This window comes from Mercurialis annua, linkage group LG6 (assembly GCF_937616625.2).
Source record: "Mercurialis annua linkage group LG6, ddMerAnnu1.2, whole genome shotgun sequence".
Classification (NCBI taxonomy): domain Eukaryota; kingdom Viridiplantae; phylum Streptophyta; class Magnoliopsida; order Malpighiales; family Euphorbiaceae; genus Mercurialis; species Mercurialis annua.
Genome location: NC_065575.1, coordinates 37,372,653 through 37,389,254, shown reverse-complemented (window position 1 = coordinate 37,389,254; position 16,602 = coordinate 37,372,653). Strand labels below are relative to the sequence as shown.

General features: G+C 37.3%; 1 protein-coding gene across 1 annotated transcript; it reads right to left on the bottom strand.

Moving 5' to 3' along the window:
- Window positions 1–4,690: 4,690 nt before the first annotated feature.
- On the bottom strand, window positions 4,691–16,329 carry LOC126686370 (uncharacterized). The gene is made up of 19 exons (XM_050380409.2): window positions 15,714–16,329; window positions 15,237–15,368; window positions 14,801–14,872; window positions 13,988–14,058; window positions 13,773–13,872; window positions 13,575–13,673; window positions 12,513–12,639; window positions 11,301–11,434; window positions 11,158–11,217; window positions 10,815–11,050; window positions 9,670–10,099; window positions 8,655–8,978; window positions 7,906–8,508; window positions 7,605–7,775; window positions 7,065–7,295; window positions 6,694–6,977; window positions 5,669–5,950; window positions 5,203–5,325; window positions 4,691–5,094 (listed from the first exon to the last, which is right to left on the bottom strand). The coding sequence occupies exons 1-19, from the start codon at window positions 15,861–15,863 to the stop codon at window positions 4,962–4,964; spliced, it is 3,762 nt and encodes a 1,253-aa protein (XP_050236366.1). The 5' UTR covers window positions 15,864–16,329; the 3' UTR covers window positions 4,691–4,961.
- Between the last annotated feature and the right edge of the window lie 273 nt (window positions 16,330–16,602).

Here is a 16,602-nt window from a genome sequence, read left to right as displayed (position 1 = left end):
CAGCAAAATGTTAATACCCAGCAACAGAGCACGGGCAATACCTACCAAATGGCTACCAGATTCACCAAGATCGAGTTTCCAAGGTTTGATGGTGATGATTTGGAGGGTTGGGCATTTAAGTGCGAGAGATTTTTTCAGATTGATTTCACTCCACCAAATGCAAGAGTTAAACTGGCAGCCATACACATGGAAGGAAGGGCTCTGCAATGGCACCAATCCTTTGTTAAGAACAGAGGAGGAGGAGGGGAACCACCCTGGGAAGAGTATCTTGCTTCTCTCAGAGTGAGATTTGGTGATCAAGTCTATGAGGATCCCATGGCAGATTTGAAGGGGTTAACTCAAACCGGTGCTTTGCTTTCATACATGGAAGAATTTGATGTGTTATCCCATAAGGTTACACTCAGTGAGGAATATGCTCTGAGTTGTTTCTTGAGTGGATTGAAAGACGAGATACGAATTCCTTTAAGAATGTTGGGACCCAAAACCTTGCAGCAGGCATATGCCTTAGCTCGACTGCAGGATTCTTACCTTACAGCTACAAAAAACCCTAAAGCTTACATTAACAAAACAAACACAACCTCCCAACCTACCTTTCAGCCAAATATAAACCCTAAACCTCCCTTACTACCTACTCCCACCCATTTTCCTAAACCAGCTACTACAAACTACAGAAACAACCTTAACCAAAACCGTTATGTTCCACCTAAGACCAGGAGGCTGACTGATGAGGAAATGAACGAAAAAAGGGCTAAAAACTTATGTTTCTGGTGTGATGAGAAATTCATTCCTGGCCATCGTTGCAAGAAAAGACAGTTGCACATGGTGGTGGTGCAGGACTGGCCTGAGGAGCTGGAAGGTAACCCTGAGGAAAGTGGGGAAACATTTACCTGGAACATTGATGGTTATGAGGAAGAGGTGAATCCCACCATTTCACTCAATGCTATGACAGGCTTTACTGAGAGGGACTTCCAATGTTTTCAAACAATGAAGTTAGTGGGAAAACATAAGAAGAAGCTGCTTCACCTGCTAGTGGATTCAGGCAGCACAAACAATTTTTTAGACAGCACCATTGCTAAGGGTCTGGGCTGTACCTTACAGGCTATACAACCTGTGAGTATAACGGTTGCAAATGGGCAGCAAATCAGATGCTCCCACATATGCAAGCAATTTGGTTGGACTATGCAAGGTCATAACTATACTTCAGATTTTTATGTGATGAACTTGGCAGGTTGTGAGATGGTCTTGGGAGTTCAGTGGCTAGCTACACTGGGAAACATTAGCTGGAATTTTAAACAGTTGAGCATGACCTTCACTATTAATGGTGTGGAGCATAACCTGTGGGGAGAGAATTCCACTACTCTCAAGGTAATGACAGAGAGCAATATGAGCAAATTGCTACAGCATCACATACCTCTGGCTTTTGTTGTTCAAGTCAAGGAGGCCCCAACTGCTGAGGAAGGTAATCACTCTGTCTCAGTTAAGGTCTCTAGTCTGAGCCTTAACCATCTGCTGCATGAATATAGTAGTATCTTTGAGGAACCTACTGAATTACCACCTTCTAGGGTCCATGACCATAGGATTCCCTTAATAGAAGGATATAAGGCTGTTAATATTAGACCCTATAAACATTCCCCTTTGCAGAAAACAGCTATAGAGGGTATGATTTTTGATCTGCTGCAGAAGGGAATTATACAGCCTAGTGTTAGTCCATTCTCTTCCCCAATTGTATTAGTTAAGAAAAAAGACAATACATGGAGAATGTGCATTGATTATAGGGAACTTAATAAGCAAACTGTCAAGGATAGGTTTCCTATACCTGTCATAGAAGAATTACTAGAAGAACTTCAGGGTGCTAGTGTTTTTTCTAAAATTGATTTAAGATCTGGCTACCACCAGATTAGAATGCTCATTGATGACAGGTACAAAACAGCCTTCAGGTCTCATGATGGGCATTATGAGTTTACAGTAATGCCTTTTGGGCTCACCAATGCTCCTTCTACTTTCCAGAGCTTAATGAATGACATATTCAGACCTTTTTTAAGGAAGTTTGTGTTAGTATTCTTTGATGATATACTGATATATAGTAAAGATTTGGAGGACCATATGGTTCATTTGAGGTCTGTGTTTGATAAGCTTAAGGAGCACCAGTTATATGCTAAGCAGAGCAAATGTATGTTTGGGGTACATTCTGTGGAATACTTGGGTCACATTATAAGCAGGTCTGGGGTGGCTACTGACCCCAAAAAGGTGGATGCTGTTGCTAACTGGCCAGTTCCTAAGACAGTGAAACAGCTTAGAGGATTTCTGGGCTTGGCAGGTTATTATAGAAGGTTTATCAAGGGGTTTGGCATTATTAGCAAGCCCTTGACTGAACTTTTAAAGAAGGACAACTTTGGCTGGAGTGAAGGTGCAGAGTCTGCTTTTTCCAACCTCAAGCAAGCTTTGATATCTGCCCCTGTACTAGCACTACCCTCTATGGAAAAGCAGTTTGTAATTGAAACTGATGCTTGTGATGTGGGAATTGGAGCAGTTCTGATGCAGGAGCACCATCCTATTGCATACATCAGTAAGGCTTTGGCTATTAGGCACCAGTCATTATCTGTGTATGAGAAGGAATTGTTAGCAGTAGTCCATGCTGTTAAAAATTGGGATCACTATATAGCTCACAGGAGGTTTATGATTAAAACAGACCATCAAAGTTTAAAATTCTTGTTGGAACAGAGAATCACCACTTCTCACCAGCAGAAATACATAGCCAAACTCTTTGGCTATGACTTTGAAATTTGCTACAAGAAAGAGGTGGACAACCTAGCAGCAGATGCTCTTTCTAGACTGCCTTCTTCTGAGTTAGTGATGTTAACTCTGACCACTCTAGAGAGCCAACTCCTACCAGAAATTGAAGAGAGCTGGACAGTAGACCAGAAGCTGCAAGAGATTATTGCTGAAATAACCAGTGGGAAACTCAGTTCAACTCCTTATACATGGATTGATGGGTTATTAAGAAGAAAGGGAAGGCTGGTCATAGGTAACCTGGTGCCACTTAAACAGAAAATTCTGCATTTACTGCATGGTTCTTCATTGGGTGGGCATTCAGGCATGCAAGCTACCTTAAGGAGGCTTAAACTGCTCTTCTACTGGAAGGGAATGGACAGGGATGTCAGGTTGTATATCCAAAACTGTTCTATTTGTTTGACATGCAAACCAGAAAACATCAACACTCCTGGCCTACTTCAGCCCTTGCCTATTCCAGAAGGCATCTGGACTGACATCAGCATGGACTTTATTGAGGGATTACCCAAGTCTCAAGGGAAAGAAGTGATTATGGTAGTGGTTGACAGATTGAGTAAATATGCTCACTTCTTGGCAATTAGTCACCCTTACAATGCAGCTACCATTGCTCAGACATTTATGACTAATGTGTTTAAACTCCATGGCACCCCTGCTACCATAGTGAGTGACAGAGATCCCATCTTTGTTAGTAAATTCTAGGAGGAACTGTTCAAATTACAGGGGGTAGAACTGCTCAGATCATCTGCATACCACCCTCAAACAGATGGCCAAACTGAAGTGGTTAATCGTTGCTTGGAAACATACCTAAGGTGCATGACAGGGACAAATCCCAAGCAATGGTCTTCCTGGTTGCCACTAGCTGAATGGTGGTACAACACCAACTTCCATTCAGCAATTCAAACTACACCCTTTGAGATAGTTTATGGAATGCCACCTCCTCTACACATACCTTATTTCCCTGGTGACTCCAAAATTTCAGCTGTGGATCAATTTTTGAAAGATAGAGACATGGCATTGAAGGTCATGAAATACCATCTTCAGAGAGCTCAGGGGCGCATGAAGCAGCAAGCTGATAAACATAGGAGTGACAGAACCTTCAGTATTGGGGACTGGATTTATTTGAAGCTGCAACCTTACAGACAGCAGACTGTGAAAAGAAGGCAAAATGTCAAGTTATCTCCTCTATTTTATGGTCCTTACTGCATTGAGGACAAGATTGGAGCAGCTGCATACAAGTTGAAACTACCACCTCAGGCTGAAATACACCCTGTGTTTCATGTATCCCAGCTCAAGAAATCTGTTCCTGAGACTGTTGTGCCAGAAAATGAACTACCAAGCAATCCTCAGGTGCCTGCAGTTCCTACTTCCATCTTGGATAGGAAAATAGTTAAAAGAGGAAATCAAGCAGCTACAAAAGTCCTAGTGCAATGGTCAGGCATGTCACCAGATGAAGCTACTTGGGAGTTCTTATTCGATTTACAGCAAAGGTTTCCACAGATTAACCTTGAGGACAAGGTTCCTTAAGGGGGAGATACTGTTATGTGTAGAATTTGGCCCATTCTAGGCCCATTCTAGTTATCCGTTTTTATCATTGTTATTAAGAATTCTGTTATGTTGTGCTGAGCTGACATATGAGTCCAAGCCAATTTGTTATTAAAAGGGAGAATGTAACCGTTGCAATCATCATCATGAAATAGAAATATTCTCTTCTCTCTTTTAGTCAGCTTCTTCTTCCTCCTTTCTCTTTCTTTCTTTCTGTCAATATCAGAGATCTAAATTCTAGTTGGATCATGAAACATCAGTAATCGTGTATAGATATTACCGCATAAAAACAAAGGAAAAAGGATACAAGACCATACAAACTAAAATTTCAGTGTATTTCTTTTATGAGATTGTTAGATTTGTCGTAAAAATGCCACTCTGAAGACAACCATTTTTGATTCAGTTACCACGAATATAATTTTACACTCAGGCCTAATTGTAGTGTCAGCTTGGATTCAATTCGTGTAACGTTCTTTGCATATGAAACCAAGCGACCGGCTTTTATTGATATTTTTGTGATTCCACTAGCTGCACATATCTATTTTCACGAGGCTATAAATGGAGAAGCTACAACAGACAACTAGCTGTACATTACATACATACATTTGCAGATTCCTCTACGTCGAATATTACTTATCGATCCTCAGGTTATTACAAAGATGTCCTAGTTCAGGTCTTGAGTTCATCCAATATGTGAATCTTGTTTCACTTGGTTTAGCACAATAGAGGTATGATCTGAATGTTATAAGGAAGAAGTAACGCCTGCAAATGCACAGCCATTTAGTTAAATGAAATGAATAGCAATCAATTTTCCCGATCGTGTACTTTATTAAAGATGACAATTTCATTAGCCAAGGTAGTTGAACTAACCTTAAAGCCTTAACACCCATATCCATCAGGTGTGCTCGTCGTTCGTCATCATCATCAGGGTACGTCCTGAGTTTCTTGCTGTAATATTGGATGTCATCCCGTAAATTCCCAGCACCCGCACACCTTTACAGCACACAAACAAACAAACAAACTATAATTTAAATGCCAGCACCAGATTATCGATAGAGGACGATAACCCATCAAGAAAATGTGAAAATAAGTACAGGCAGCAGCTAAACTAAACCGCATTGAACAAACAATCCTTAATTTATAAGATGCTTCCGTCATCAACTCGAGTGGATAAGTATAAAACAATTAGTCAATCATGTAAAACAGTACCTGTCCTATTTTATGATATATGCTTTGATGTGAAAATAGAGTTTATGCATCAATGATTTTAATATCGAACAAAATAAGCATTCAGATAGTCATTACTTTGTAAGAAAAAACAAAACAAGTGACATACTTATCAATAACAATGTCAACGTCTGTTTTGCTCTTCGGACCATACATAAGAACTCTTGTAAGACTTAATATGTCACGATAATCACCCATCCTTAGTGTTTCTTCATATGATGACTGATAAGGTAAGTTCTCGTCATGCACAGAAAGTGATTTGGCATCAATGTTTTGTGGAATCGGTACTGTGAAGTTTGCATCTGCACCAAGTCTAATACAAGTAATTGCCATTGCATATGAAACACCACCAAATCCTGTGTGTGAAACAAAAAGATAGCTCCCTGCACCACTGCAAAAGAAAAAGAAAAAACAGATTTACAACATATCTCACAATCAGGTTTAAAAATAGAAACAAAATGAACATTGATCATGAATTGTTGAAAATCCAAAATCTGAAGACTAAACTCAATTACAAACAAGAAACTGATTCTTGCATTAAAAATTTGGAAATTTTACAATAAGGAGATGGCTATTCTCAGTGTAACCAACTGCAAAATGTCAAATTGTCCTTGAAAGGATGATATTAATTTGTTGAAAGTATACAATACAAACTTAATGGTAAAGTAAAACGTCATTACTTCAAAATGTTGACAAATTTGATGATTCTTGATTCTCGTATGTATTTGTGATTATCATTTACAGTTATGTAATATGATAGATATCTTAAAGATTCATTAGGAAGCTAGCTTGAACACTAAAAGAACCCAACAGCCTATGAGCGTATCTACTAATGATCTAGTAAATTCAAGCTTTCAGGTATAGACGAGACACCAATCTAATTTTTTAGAATACATTTTAGAAAATATTGAACATCCAGAAAATGATAAACTGCTATTAGGTTTTCATAAAGTTTAAGAGACTGAAACAACAAATTGAAGCACAAAGATCACGGCCATCTTCCAAGTATTGTAATTATCCGATTAATTAGTTGAAGCAAAACTAGCCAATTCTTAGTTAAAGAAACTGTTTTGTAGGAAATGGAAGCATAAAGGCATATTGTTTTTAGCATGAAAGAAAGGAACTGATACGTACTCGTCTTTACAATACTGGATGGCATCAACATCAGTAGCTAAAGCTTCCCTCTCTCTTGTTAATGGTATCCTCCTGTATGTTATATCATAACCCTCAGCTTTTAGGGAAGCATACACTTCAGCTGGTGTCTTCACATCATCTGCACAGATGTTTTCCCAATATCCTATGACACTGGATTGATTTGTTGCAGGGTTAAATTCTTCACGATGCAAAAGCATTCTACCTCCAGATTCTCTCACCTCAGATACTATATCTTCTTTAAGTCGTGCTTCCATATGTTCCACCTGTATAACAATAATGATAGAGGAAGTAAGGAGTGTCTACTTGGAATAGTAATTAGTTCATAGAACATAAACAACTCAGCAACATACCAAAGGACCAGTAATTCCAACATGCTTGAGTGTATCAACAGGTTTATGTAGCTCTCTGAGGACAAATGGTGTGCCATTAATGTAAACAACTGCTTCTTCTCTGAGATCGGTTAGTATCACTTTCTGAGCAGGTGACCCTTCTTCCTTGGGCTTAGCACCCAAATATGCTAGCATCTCTTTAGCACCGGAAACTGAAGGAGTTGCCATGCTATATACAGGGTAACCATCAACCTGAAGTGTATAAAAAATTGTGGAATCAAAACCAGGGTCAAAGTTTTATCATAGGTAACAGAGAGAAAGAGAAGCAGAACTGAAATACAATGAAACCCAAAAGCAGAGAATGATCAATCATCAAGCATGTATGTACAAGTATATTAAGTACAAGACCAAGTACAGAAAAGCTGGCTCAGCTCCTGCTGGAACATTTAAATTTTCCCAAGCCATCTCACATAGGTGATGCCCATCTTATAATGAGAAAACAAAACAAAGACATATCAATTCTAACTAAGAATGTTTAAACTGCTAGCTACTAGGCAATACCATGTAAACATGTGGTGCTCCATGAATTTGTATGTGGCTGGAAGTCCTCTGACCAGGAAAGAAATACATTTTCAGTATAGAGCCTGTTCCCAGAACTGAACCATTACGGGCCTTGATAGTGGCCTCCATTACTGCATCTCCATGCTGGGATTCCTGCGGTGCTCTCAACTCCTGCATTAAATAAATAGCACATTCAGTATCTAAGCTGTAATAATAATATAGGAGAATCGATAAAATTAATAAGATAAATTTGTATTAAGTAATCTAAATGTTTCCAAATAAAAAGGCAGAAGAAACATACAGGGATAGTGAAAAATCGCCCCGGCCTTAATCTGATGCTCCATTTCATTGCTTGGACCTCAGGCCTTTGATGCAGCCAATTCTTAAATGTCATCTTTACTTCTCCTTGCCCACAAAATCCATCAAATGCTTCACTTCCAAGATATGCTGCAAAGGCAATTAAACGGAAGTACCGTTCCAGATACTCTGCACCACGATTCAATGCCACTCTCCTCACCCTGGGCTCAACATGTTGTTGATTTACAACCTTCCTGTACTGCAGAACAGCTTGGCGTATGTTCTGCAGTGCAGAGCATCTATCAATTACAGCATCCAAGGCCTTGCGGCATTCTACCCCATTATCAAATAATCTTGTTATCTTCCACAACAGTAAGATGTCATCAATGCCAAAAGCACGACCTTGGTTTGTTCCCATCCTTATTAATGTATTATTTGCAGGAGACATGGAAGCATTGCTTCCGGTTTCTTCACCACTTGAGCTGCCACTATCCATTTCCTCACAAGTCATATCATCAACTAAGACTCTAATTGGTCTTCCATAGTCCATCCTAAGTTTAAGAAGGCAAGCAATTACAGTGCCAGTGGTTGTCCTTCCCCTTCCCATCTGCAAGAATTTCACAAAAAATAATCAGGTAAAAGAAAGAAAGAAAAATTATAGTAACATAAAACACAGCAAGCAGATCCATAAGTGTTGATGAACAGATCGGTGCACGTCTACCATAAATGGTAGTAAAAGAAGGAAAACTTAACCTGACAATTAAAAACAAAAGCAGTATCCTTGGAAGCAGAAGCAATATTGACTGCCAATGTGTCAAAGTCGGAACTTTTGGGAGCTTTACCATCCGTGATAGGCACTCGAGCATACTTAATGGGAAAGCCGTCAGCCTCTAGGCATTTGTATACCTCAAGAGGGGTCTTAACAGAGTCCGAATTCACATGCTCCCAAGCATCAAAAATCTGCCCATCATCTGTTTCATGAATGACCATTATAGCACCTCCATAGCGGCCAGCTTCTCTTAAGATATCTTCCTTTAATCGAGCTTCCATCCTCTCCACTCTCTGACGATCAATTCCCTGAATAAATTGAAAATTAAAACAAGAAAGATTGAGCAGTGTGTAAAACACAAAGATACATAAGTTGAAAACAAAAAGTGTGAGTCTATAGATGTTAGAATATTATTCATCAAATGAAAAAAGCCATGAACAATTTCACGTGTCTGTGGTGCGAACACAATTTAGTTGATTTTGGGACAAGCAGATTTTCCTCCATTTTTGGGAAGAGTGGGGATAGCAATTATTCAATGCTTCAAGCCAAATGCTCTCTCCCCTCATTTATCAAGGTCTACTGGCATAAAATCTGAGAGAGAATTACTATGGCCAGGATACCAAATAACTTCTGCTCTCAGTCTCTCTGTGAATTTGTGCGTGTTTGTAACATTATGTCTTACACTTAAAGATAGGAAGTGGCATAAAAATGAGGTTTCTCTTATGAGTGTTTATGATAACTTGACACAGAATATGAGATAAAATCTGCAGTCCTAAATTAAGATGTGCCACAAAATCACCAGACCTTGTAATAATGCCTATGAATCTTCCACTCACAATGTACAAGTACAAGTACGTTTTTTTCATAACAACTTCTAGTATCATCACGTAGCAGTATAAAGTAACAAAGTGCCAAACATAAATTGAATCTCAGCAACATGCAGCTAGGAATTTGCCTCCAACAAAGATCATGTGTAAACATGGAAATAAGAATCCTTACCGAGTACTCCCGCATGTTCTTAAATGGTCTTTCAACCTCGCGGAGAACAAACGGTTTTCCATGAATGTAGATTACAGGCTCTTCTCGCATGTTGTGCCAAAAAACAGGACGACCACCTTTGGAGCTGCCAATCCTTCGAATTACAGAGAGAATACCATCTATAGTTGGATTTGCAACTCCATAAACAGGAAATCCAGGAACTTCTCTGAAATTAGGTGCACCTTCCACCCTCTCTGGCAAACTCAGGATTTGACAACCAGGACAGTGGTCACTCTTTAGAACAGTTTGACTTCCTAGAACTTCCCCATTTCTTAAAGCAGCAACAACGCCCATCTCATGAGGGCGGCCATCAGCAGATTCAGCAATCTTCATTAAAGATGGCTTTAAACTTGCATATCCAAGAGCACCCATCGGATCTCTCCTGAGCAACCTGCAAAAGTGAATGATTGCAGAAAAATAAGAACTCAACATTCTACAGTTCAGCAACCCAAACTGGTGGATCTTATTTTTTTTACAGGGATAAGAGTTTTTAACACAAAAACTTTGAAAATGTTAGAAATGTCGCAGCTGAGATATGGAAAATGCATATTTAACAATGATTGCATTTGCTTGCTCATAGACGATGGGGAAACAAAAATTAAATAATAACAAAATTTATCACAAGAAACTCGGATTAAAGATTGAAAATCCTGGTGCCTTCTCCGGAAATCAAAGCAAACATCAGACTAAAGATTAAACCATTTTTTGAACAGAAGTTACAACAAAAAATCAAATCCATCAATTCTGGACTGATTGGGAAAAACGAAATATCAAGGATCTAGAAGGAATGCAATATATATTAGAGTCCAGTTATAAAGCCATGGTTCAATTCAACGTCAATACAGATCAGCCTCATTCTAGCTACAGAACAGAGTCATCTTAGACATCTGAAGGTACCTTCAGAAATTTTAAACCACATTGTTAATCTGAACATTCAGCAGTAAAACCCTAAAAGCATGATAAAGCATCAGATGCATTCAACCTTGCGCAAACAATTTCAAATTGTAAGTGAGTTAAAACCAATTAATTTAGTTAATGTTTTTCTTTTTGAAATCCAAGAATGCATATTATGTTACTTCCAATATTATTACCACATAAATATTTACCTTCGAATTATGCTATAAAGCTCTGGCCGTGCTCTCATCCAGTCAGCAAAACTGCTATGACTAAAAGAACTAGAACGGAGGGCATCTCTCTCTGAATAAATGTATACAGCAAAGCATATGAGATAGTAGTATCTTTCTAAATATTCTACGAAAAATGAAAGTGAAGCTTCTCTCTTCATCTCATCTGGTTGACGAAGAATGCTATTGCGGTAAATGGCTATCGCTTCACGTAAGTTCTGCAATGCAAACACTTCATCTAAGTGAGGCAGAAATAAAAAAATAAAAAAAATGCTATACAGATAAGCATACAGTGGAGCTAACGGCACACCATAGAGGGCCATACCTGCATGGAGGCACACTTATCAATGACTTTATCCACTTGTCTTTTGCCTTCAGCTCCACCCTAAGAGAATGATAAATATGCAAAGTCTTCCAGTTAAACATTTAAGTGACGGAGAGAATACATGAGAGCCAAATATAGATTACCTCTAAAACCCTAGTCAAGCTTCTTATGACTGTATATTCTCCTCTACGAATCGCCTCTTCCGAGTTTGGCAAATTGTCAGAAACAGTAGAACCAGTGTCCAAAACCCTCCCTATTGAATTGGTTCTTGGAATACCTATTTTACATAAGCATAATGATGAATGTAACATCAAACCCTATCATGGTGAAAAACATTTCACTTACAGCTCACAAATTCAGACAAGTAACAAAAAATCATTTGGAAGGAACAGAGACTTATTTTCAAATTTATGCAAGTATCCCAAGGTGAAAGAATGAAAAAACCACCACATTTCTAGATTGATTGATGCAAACTACTAGCAAAGCATGACAAGACCAATTATATTAAAGCACTTTTAGTAAAGAAGAACAACATTAAAATGAAACTTTCATCACAATCCCCTCAACAAAAGTCTATACAATGACACTATTATATGGCTGTGCCTAATAAGAAATGTCCCACAGCAATGCCTTTTGTATGATGTTAGCAGCATTAAAACATGAACCTACAGTCTTCAGATTCACAATCAATAATGTAGTCTACACCTGTTAGCAAATCAACAAACAACTCACTGCTTACTAAATTTATTTATGAAAACTATTCAGGCCTATTACAGTTTGGATGCTCTTAGTCTAACAACTCTATCTGATCCCAGTCTTTTACTCTTACCTAATACCAAAATGGGTCTAAAAACAGATTCTACTGGGCCCGGCCGCCTAGCTAATAACTTTACTAGCATCTTATCTGTTTACACTTGTGTCAACTATATAAGGGCCTCACATTTTTTCCAATATCTTAGATTGTTTAACAAACAGTCGGTTTAAAAAAATAGAAGGTGAAAAGTTTTTATCGTTTCAACCTTCCCGCAACATATAAATAATATATAGTCATCAAAACTACAGTTGATTGACCTATCCAATAATCACATCTTAATATACCAGTATCAGGCATCGAAAGAAAGTTCAAGCATTAACCATGGAACAAAGCAGTTTATAACTGTAGATGTGAAAGATGGAATATAACAAATTCAAAAAAAAACAAAACATTTAGGAAACTCTGAAACCTTACTTAGACAGTCTAGAATATGAAACTGATGTTATATGCTAGACTCAAGGGGTCCGAGCATGTTTTTACAGAAGCACTATTATCTGACATCATAAAGCTAATAAAAGAGTAAATAAAGTGACAATCTTACCAGAAGCACCAATCCGATTAAGGTAAACCAATGTGGCTATGACCATCCCAGTTGTAGTTCGTCCCCGTCCCATTTGACAATTGAACATTATTTCTGTTTTCAGGTCTGCTTGATAAATTTTATCAACCTAAAATTAAATTAAGAAAGAGTAAATAATAGTTTTAGCAGATGAGCTTTGGAAACAATACAAATGGTAGATTCCGCAATTACACCACAAAAGCATGTAAAACACAGCACTTTTTAAGCACTAAACCTAAACAGCATGAAAACACATGCATAGCCTAATCTCAAATGACCTAAGTTTCAAACATTTTAAGGCCAGCATAGTGAAATAGGTGGGTGTTGCAAGAAGTTAAGAACCAAGCAAATATAGAAATAGAAGACAAAAGATTTACAGAATCTTTCTTTTGTTTAAGAATTTGAAGCTTGAAAAAACCATATAGTAAAGCCTCCATCCTGCTAAGAATAATTCATATTGTAGCTATAGCCCGGTAGTTTATGCTAACTATAAAAATAGACTCAACAAAAAATTGTAACAATAACATGCATTCTTGGAACTAACGACATAGACTCAGCAGCACATATAAAATGGCAATGAGTGGCATCTCCCCTGCCCACAAGTTGCTACTGATCACTACATGCATGTAGATCTACAGAATCGGTAACCCAATTGAAATTCTTTAATATGGTTTAATACATTTCCAAAGTAATGCTCTCTCATTGTTTTTCTAAGACTGATATTCTGAAGAAAAGTGAAATACTTTGCACCACATTTTACATCTCTTTTTGTCTGATTAGTGATATTAGTGTAACAATGCTCTCCCACAGGATGTGGATGATAATTAAGATATTATATCACTAGTAAGAAAACAATATATAAACTGCTTAGTGATATTTGAAATCTGTGGGATTCTACAAGAGCACAAATTTCCATCAGGTGATAAAATGATGCCCTTGCAAAATACAAGTGTATTTGTTCAAATGATCAAAACATGATTTCCCATGTAATCTAACTACTGATAAATCAGGCATTCAAAATAAGATTTGAAGTAGGAAACTCACCAAGATATCAAAAGCATGCTCCTCCGGTGATTTTTCATCAGTTATGGGAACACGTTCATAGTCAAAAAGGTACCCCTCCCTTTGCAGTTCTTCATTTGCCTACACAAAGTAACCAAATATGGAGTATCAAGTCAGAAAATCGATAAATTAAACATGTCCTGGAATTGCACATGCAGAATAAGTTCGATAGCACCGTGCCTCTAATGGTGTCTTCACAGAATCATGTGATACTGATTCCCACTGGTCCACCATCTGACCATCAGGAAGTTCATCAGTGACAAGTATTTTATTTCCAAACCTGCCACATCATATACGCAAAGTAAAGTTTGTAAACCGGAGCAAGTGAAGTCAATGCAGAATCACACAGTATCCATAGAAACATAATAAAATAGCATACAAGCAGCTGAAAATACCTGGCAGCTTCAATCAGTATATCTTCTTTTAATCGAGCCTCCATTTCTTCAACCCTAGATCTGTTAATTCCCTGGCTCAATACAAAAACTCACTATCAAGCAGAGTATAGTAAAAGAAAAAAATTATTCCCAATGTACAAACGTAGTTTTGCATGTCAAAGAGAGTCAGCAAAGTACACAATAATCAAATCCCACCATAATGGAAATTTAACACAAACTTCTGGACTATAACTACCCTATGGTCTTTAGCATTATTATCAATTTCTGTTTTTGCACCAATTAAGAATCAGATTCAAGAATAAAGACATCAAGATTGTGAAAGATAAAAACATTAGAACACATGTGAATAACAGAAGTTCTAAAGAGTAAAATACAGACATCAAGATTGTGAAAGATAAAAACATTCGAACACATGTGAATAACAGAAGTTCTAAAGAGCAAAATACAGACATCAAGATTGTGAAAGATAAAAACATTAGAACACATGTGAATAACAGAAGTTCTAAAGAGCGAAATACAGACATCAAGATTGTGAAAGATAAAAACATTAGAACACATGTGAATAACAGAAGTTCTAAAGAGCAAAATACAGACATCAAGATTGTGAAAGATAGAAACATTACAACACATGTGAATAACAGAAGTTTAAAAGAGCAAAATACAGACATCAAGATTGTGAAAGATAAAAACATTAGAACACATGTGGATAACAGAAGTTTTAAAGAGCAAACAATTATTGCAACATGTGAAAGGAAAAATTTGTAGACAAACGCAAACATGTTGAAGAGTAAACTATATTACAAATCATAATACCGTATATTCAAGATTGGAGAAGGGCCTTTCAACATCACGCAAAACAAAAGGCCGCCCATTAATATACACAACCTGTTTCAAGGAAAAAGTTGAGAGACAGGAACCCAATATATTCTGAAACATGTTATCTTAAGTAAAAAGTATACAGTACTACTAAGATGCGAGCTCTACAAAAATTTTCATTTGGACTGCATTTGCAGCAGGTTAGTCAAAAAGAGCTCATCAAGAGCATTATTTTCTTTCCAAAATAGCCAGACATTGTCTATCAAATCTTCAACAATTTACACATTACAAAAAAGCATCCTACAGTTACCCAGACACTAACAAGTTAGCTATAGAAATTGCATATGCAAATTTCAATCCAAATGAAGAAATCTAATTACATAACAAAGGCAAAAGTAACTAAACAAGACTACAAGATAACAAATAGACTTACTGGTTCTTCACGAAGGTTAAACCAAATAACTTGGACTTGCTTCCCGTCCTTTTGTGCCCCAATATAATTAAGAACATTACGGATTCCCTCCGCTGTCGGAATCGCAACACCATGCACTGGCAACGAATCAGCCTGTTAAAATAAAAAACCACAAAACGGCCAAAATGTGATTCAAATTAGACCTAAACAAGCAAAAATGCACAAACCTTTAATCCTACAGCATAACAACAGTTGAAAACAATGATTACTCTAAAAAGCAATAATAATCTGAAGCTAATAACACTTAATTAGAAAGTCAAATGAGTAAAAATTAAGGTTAATCAGAAGTAAACATTTCTAATTAAGCAAATACTAACTAACAGACACGTTTTCCAGTACATACAATGCGAATTCAATCAGAAACGAGCGAATCCAAATCTACAGTAAACAATTAAAGACATAGAACATTAAAATACAAAAAAAAGAGAAAAATTAGACCTGACGGTAATTAGGAGCACCGTCGATGTGTGGAGTAAGGCGTTTGTTCTGGCAGCCAGGGAAATGGTCACTTTTAAGAATTGTCTTCTTTCCGAGAACTGATCCTCCTCTCACCTTCATCACCTGCTCCAATTCCTTCGGTATCGACATCTTTCCTCCTACACTTCAATTTTATCCACTTTTTACACTGTCACAAGACTCACGACTACAATTATTATTATAACCGCCGGAAACAGCAGCAGCCACACTGCCGAATTCACAAATTCCACACCGGAAACTCTCGGCAATGCTAAACATGCAAAATGTAGAGCTAAGAGGGAAAAATTTGGCGATTTACAGAGAAAAAAATGGAATTAAAGAAAGAAAATTAGGATAAGAAAGGGACAGGGATGATTAGGAATGGATTGGATTGGATTAGAGAGAGAGGAGGATGTTAGTGATAGTACAAAATATTTCAACAAATCGTATTCTTCCGCTGTAGCTTACAATTACAATACAGAGGGAAACGTGGAATGCGTGTTGTGTTTTAATTCTGCGGGTATATATTAAATTTTAATTGGAATTTGAAAATGGGTAGTGTTGGATATTCTTTTTTTGTTGGCTGTGTGGATGCACTTACCTCTCTGCTTCTTTCTTTTTCCGCCCATCAAAATTTGCCACCTACTTATCCATCCGCCCCTTGGATTCTTTCTTTCACCTTAAATTCTTCTTTTTTTTACCTTAAATTTTCCGTAAATTGCCAATTCATTGTAACCGCCGGCAGCCACCAATAAATATAAATATTATTTTTAATATATAAATGACTCACGGTTAATATTTTATTATATTTTTATTGAATAAATAGTTTCAAATAACTCTTTAAATATATATAAAATGATTTCTAGTATCG

Excerpts from the sequence above, each read along its gene's own strand:
- LOC126686370 (XM_050380409.2), bottom strand. The coding sequence starts at position 15,863 with ATGTCGATACCGAAGGAATTGGAGCAGGTGATGAAGGTGAGAGGAGGA. Across the intron at positions 8,979-9,669 it reads AGAACATGCGGGAGTACTCG|GGAATTGATCGTCAGAGAGT; the intron begins GTAAGGATTCTT and ends CAATTTATTCAG. Across the intron at positions 5,951-6,693 it reads ATCCAGTATTGTAAAGACGA|TGGTGCAGGGAGCTATCTTT; the intron begins GTACGTATCAGT and ends TTTCTTTTGCAG.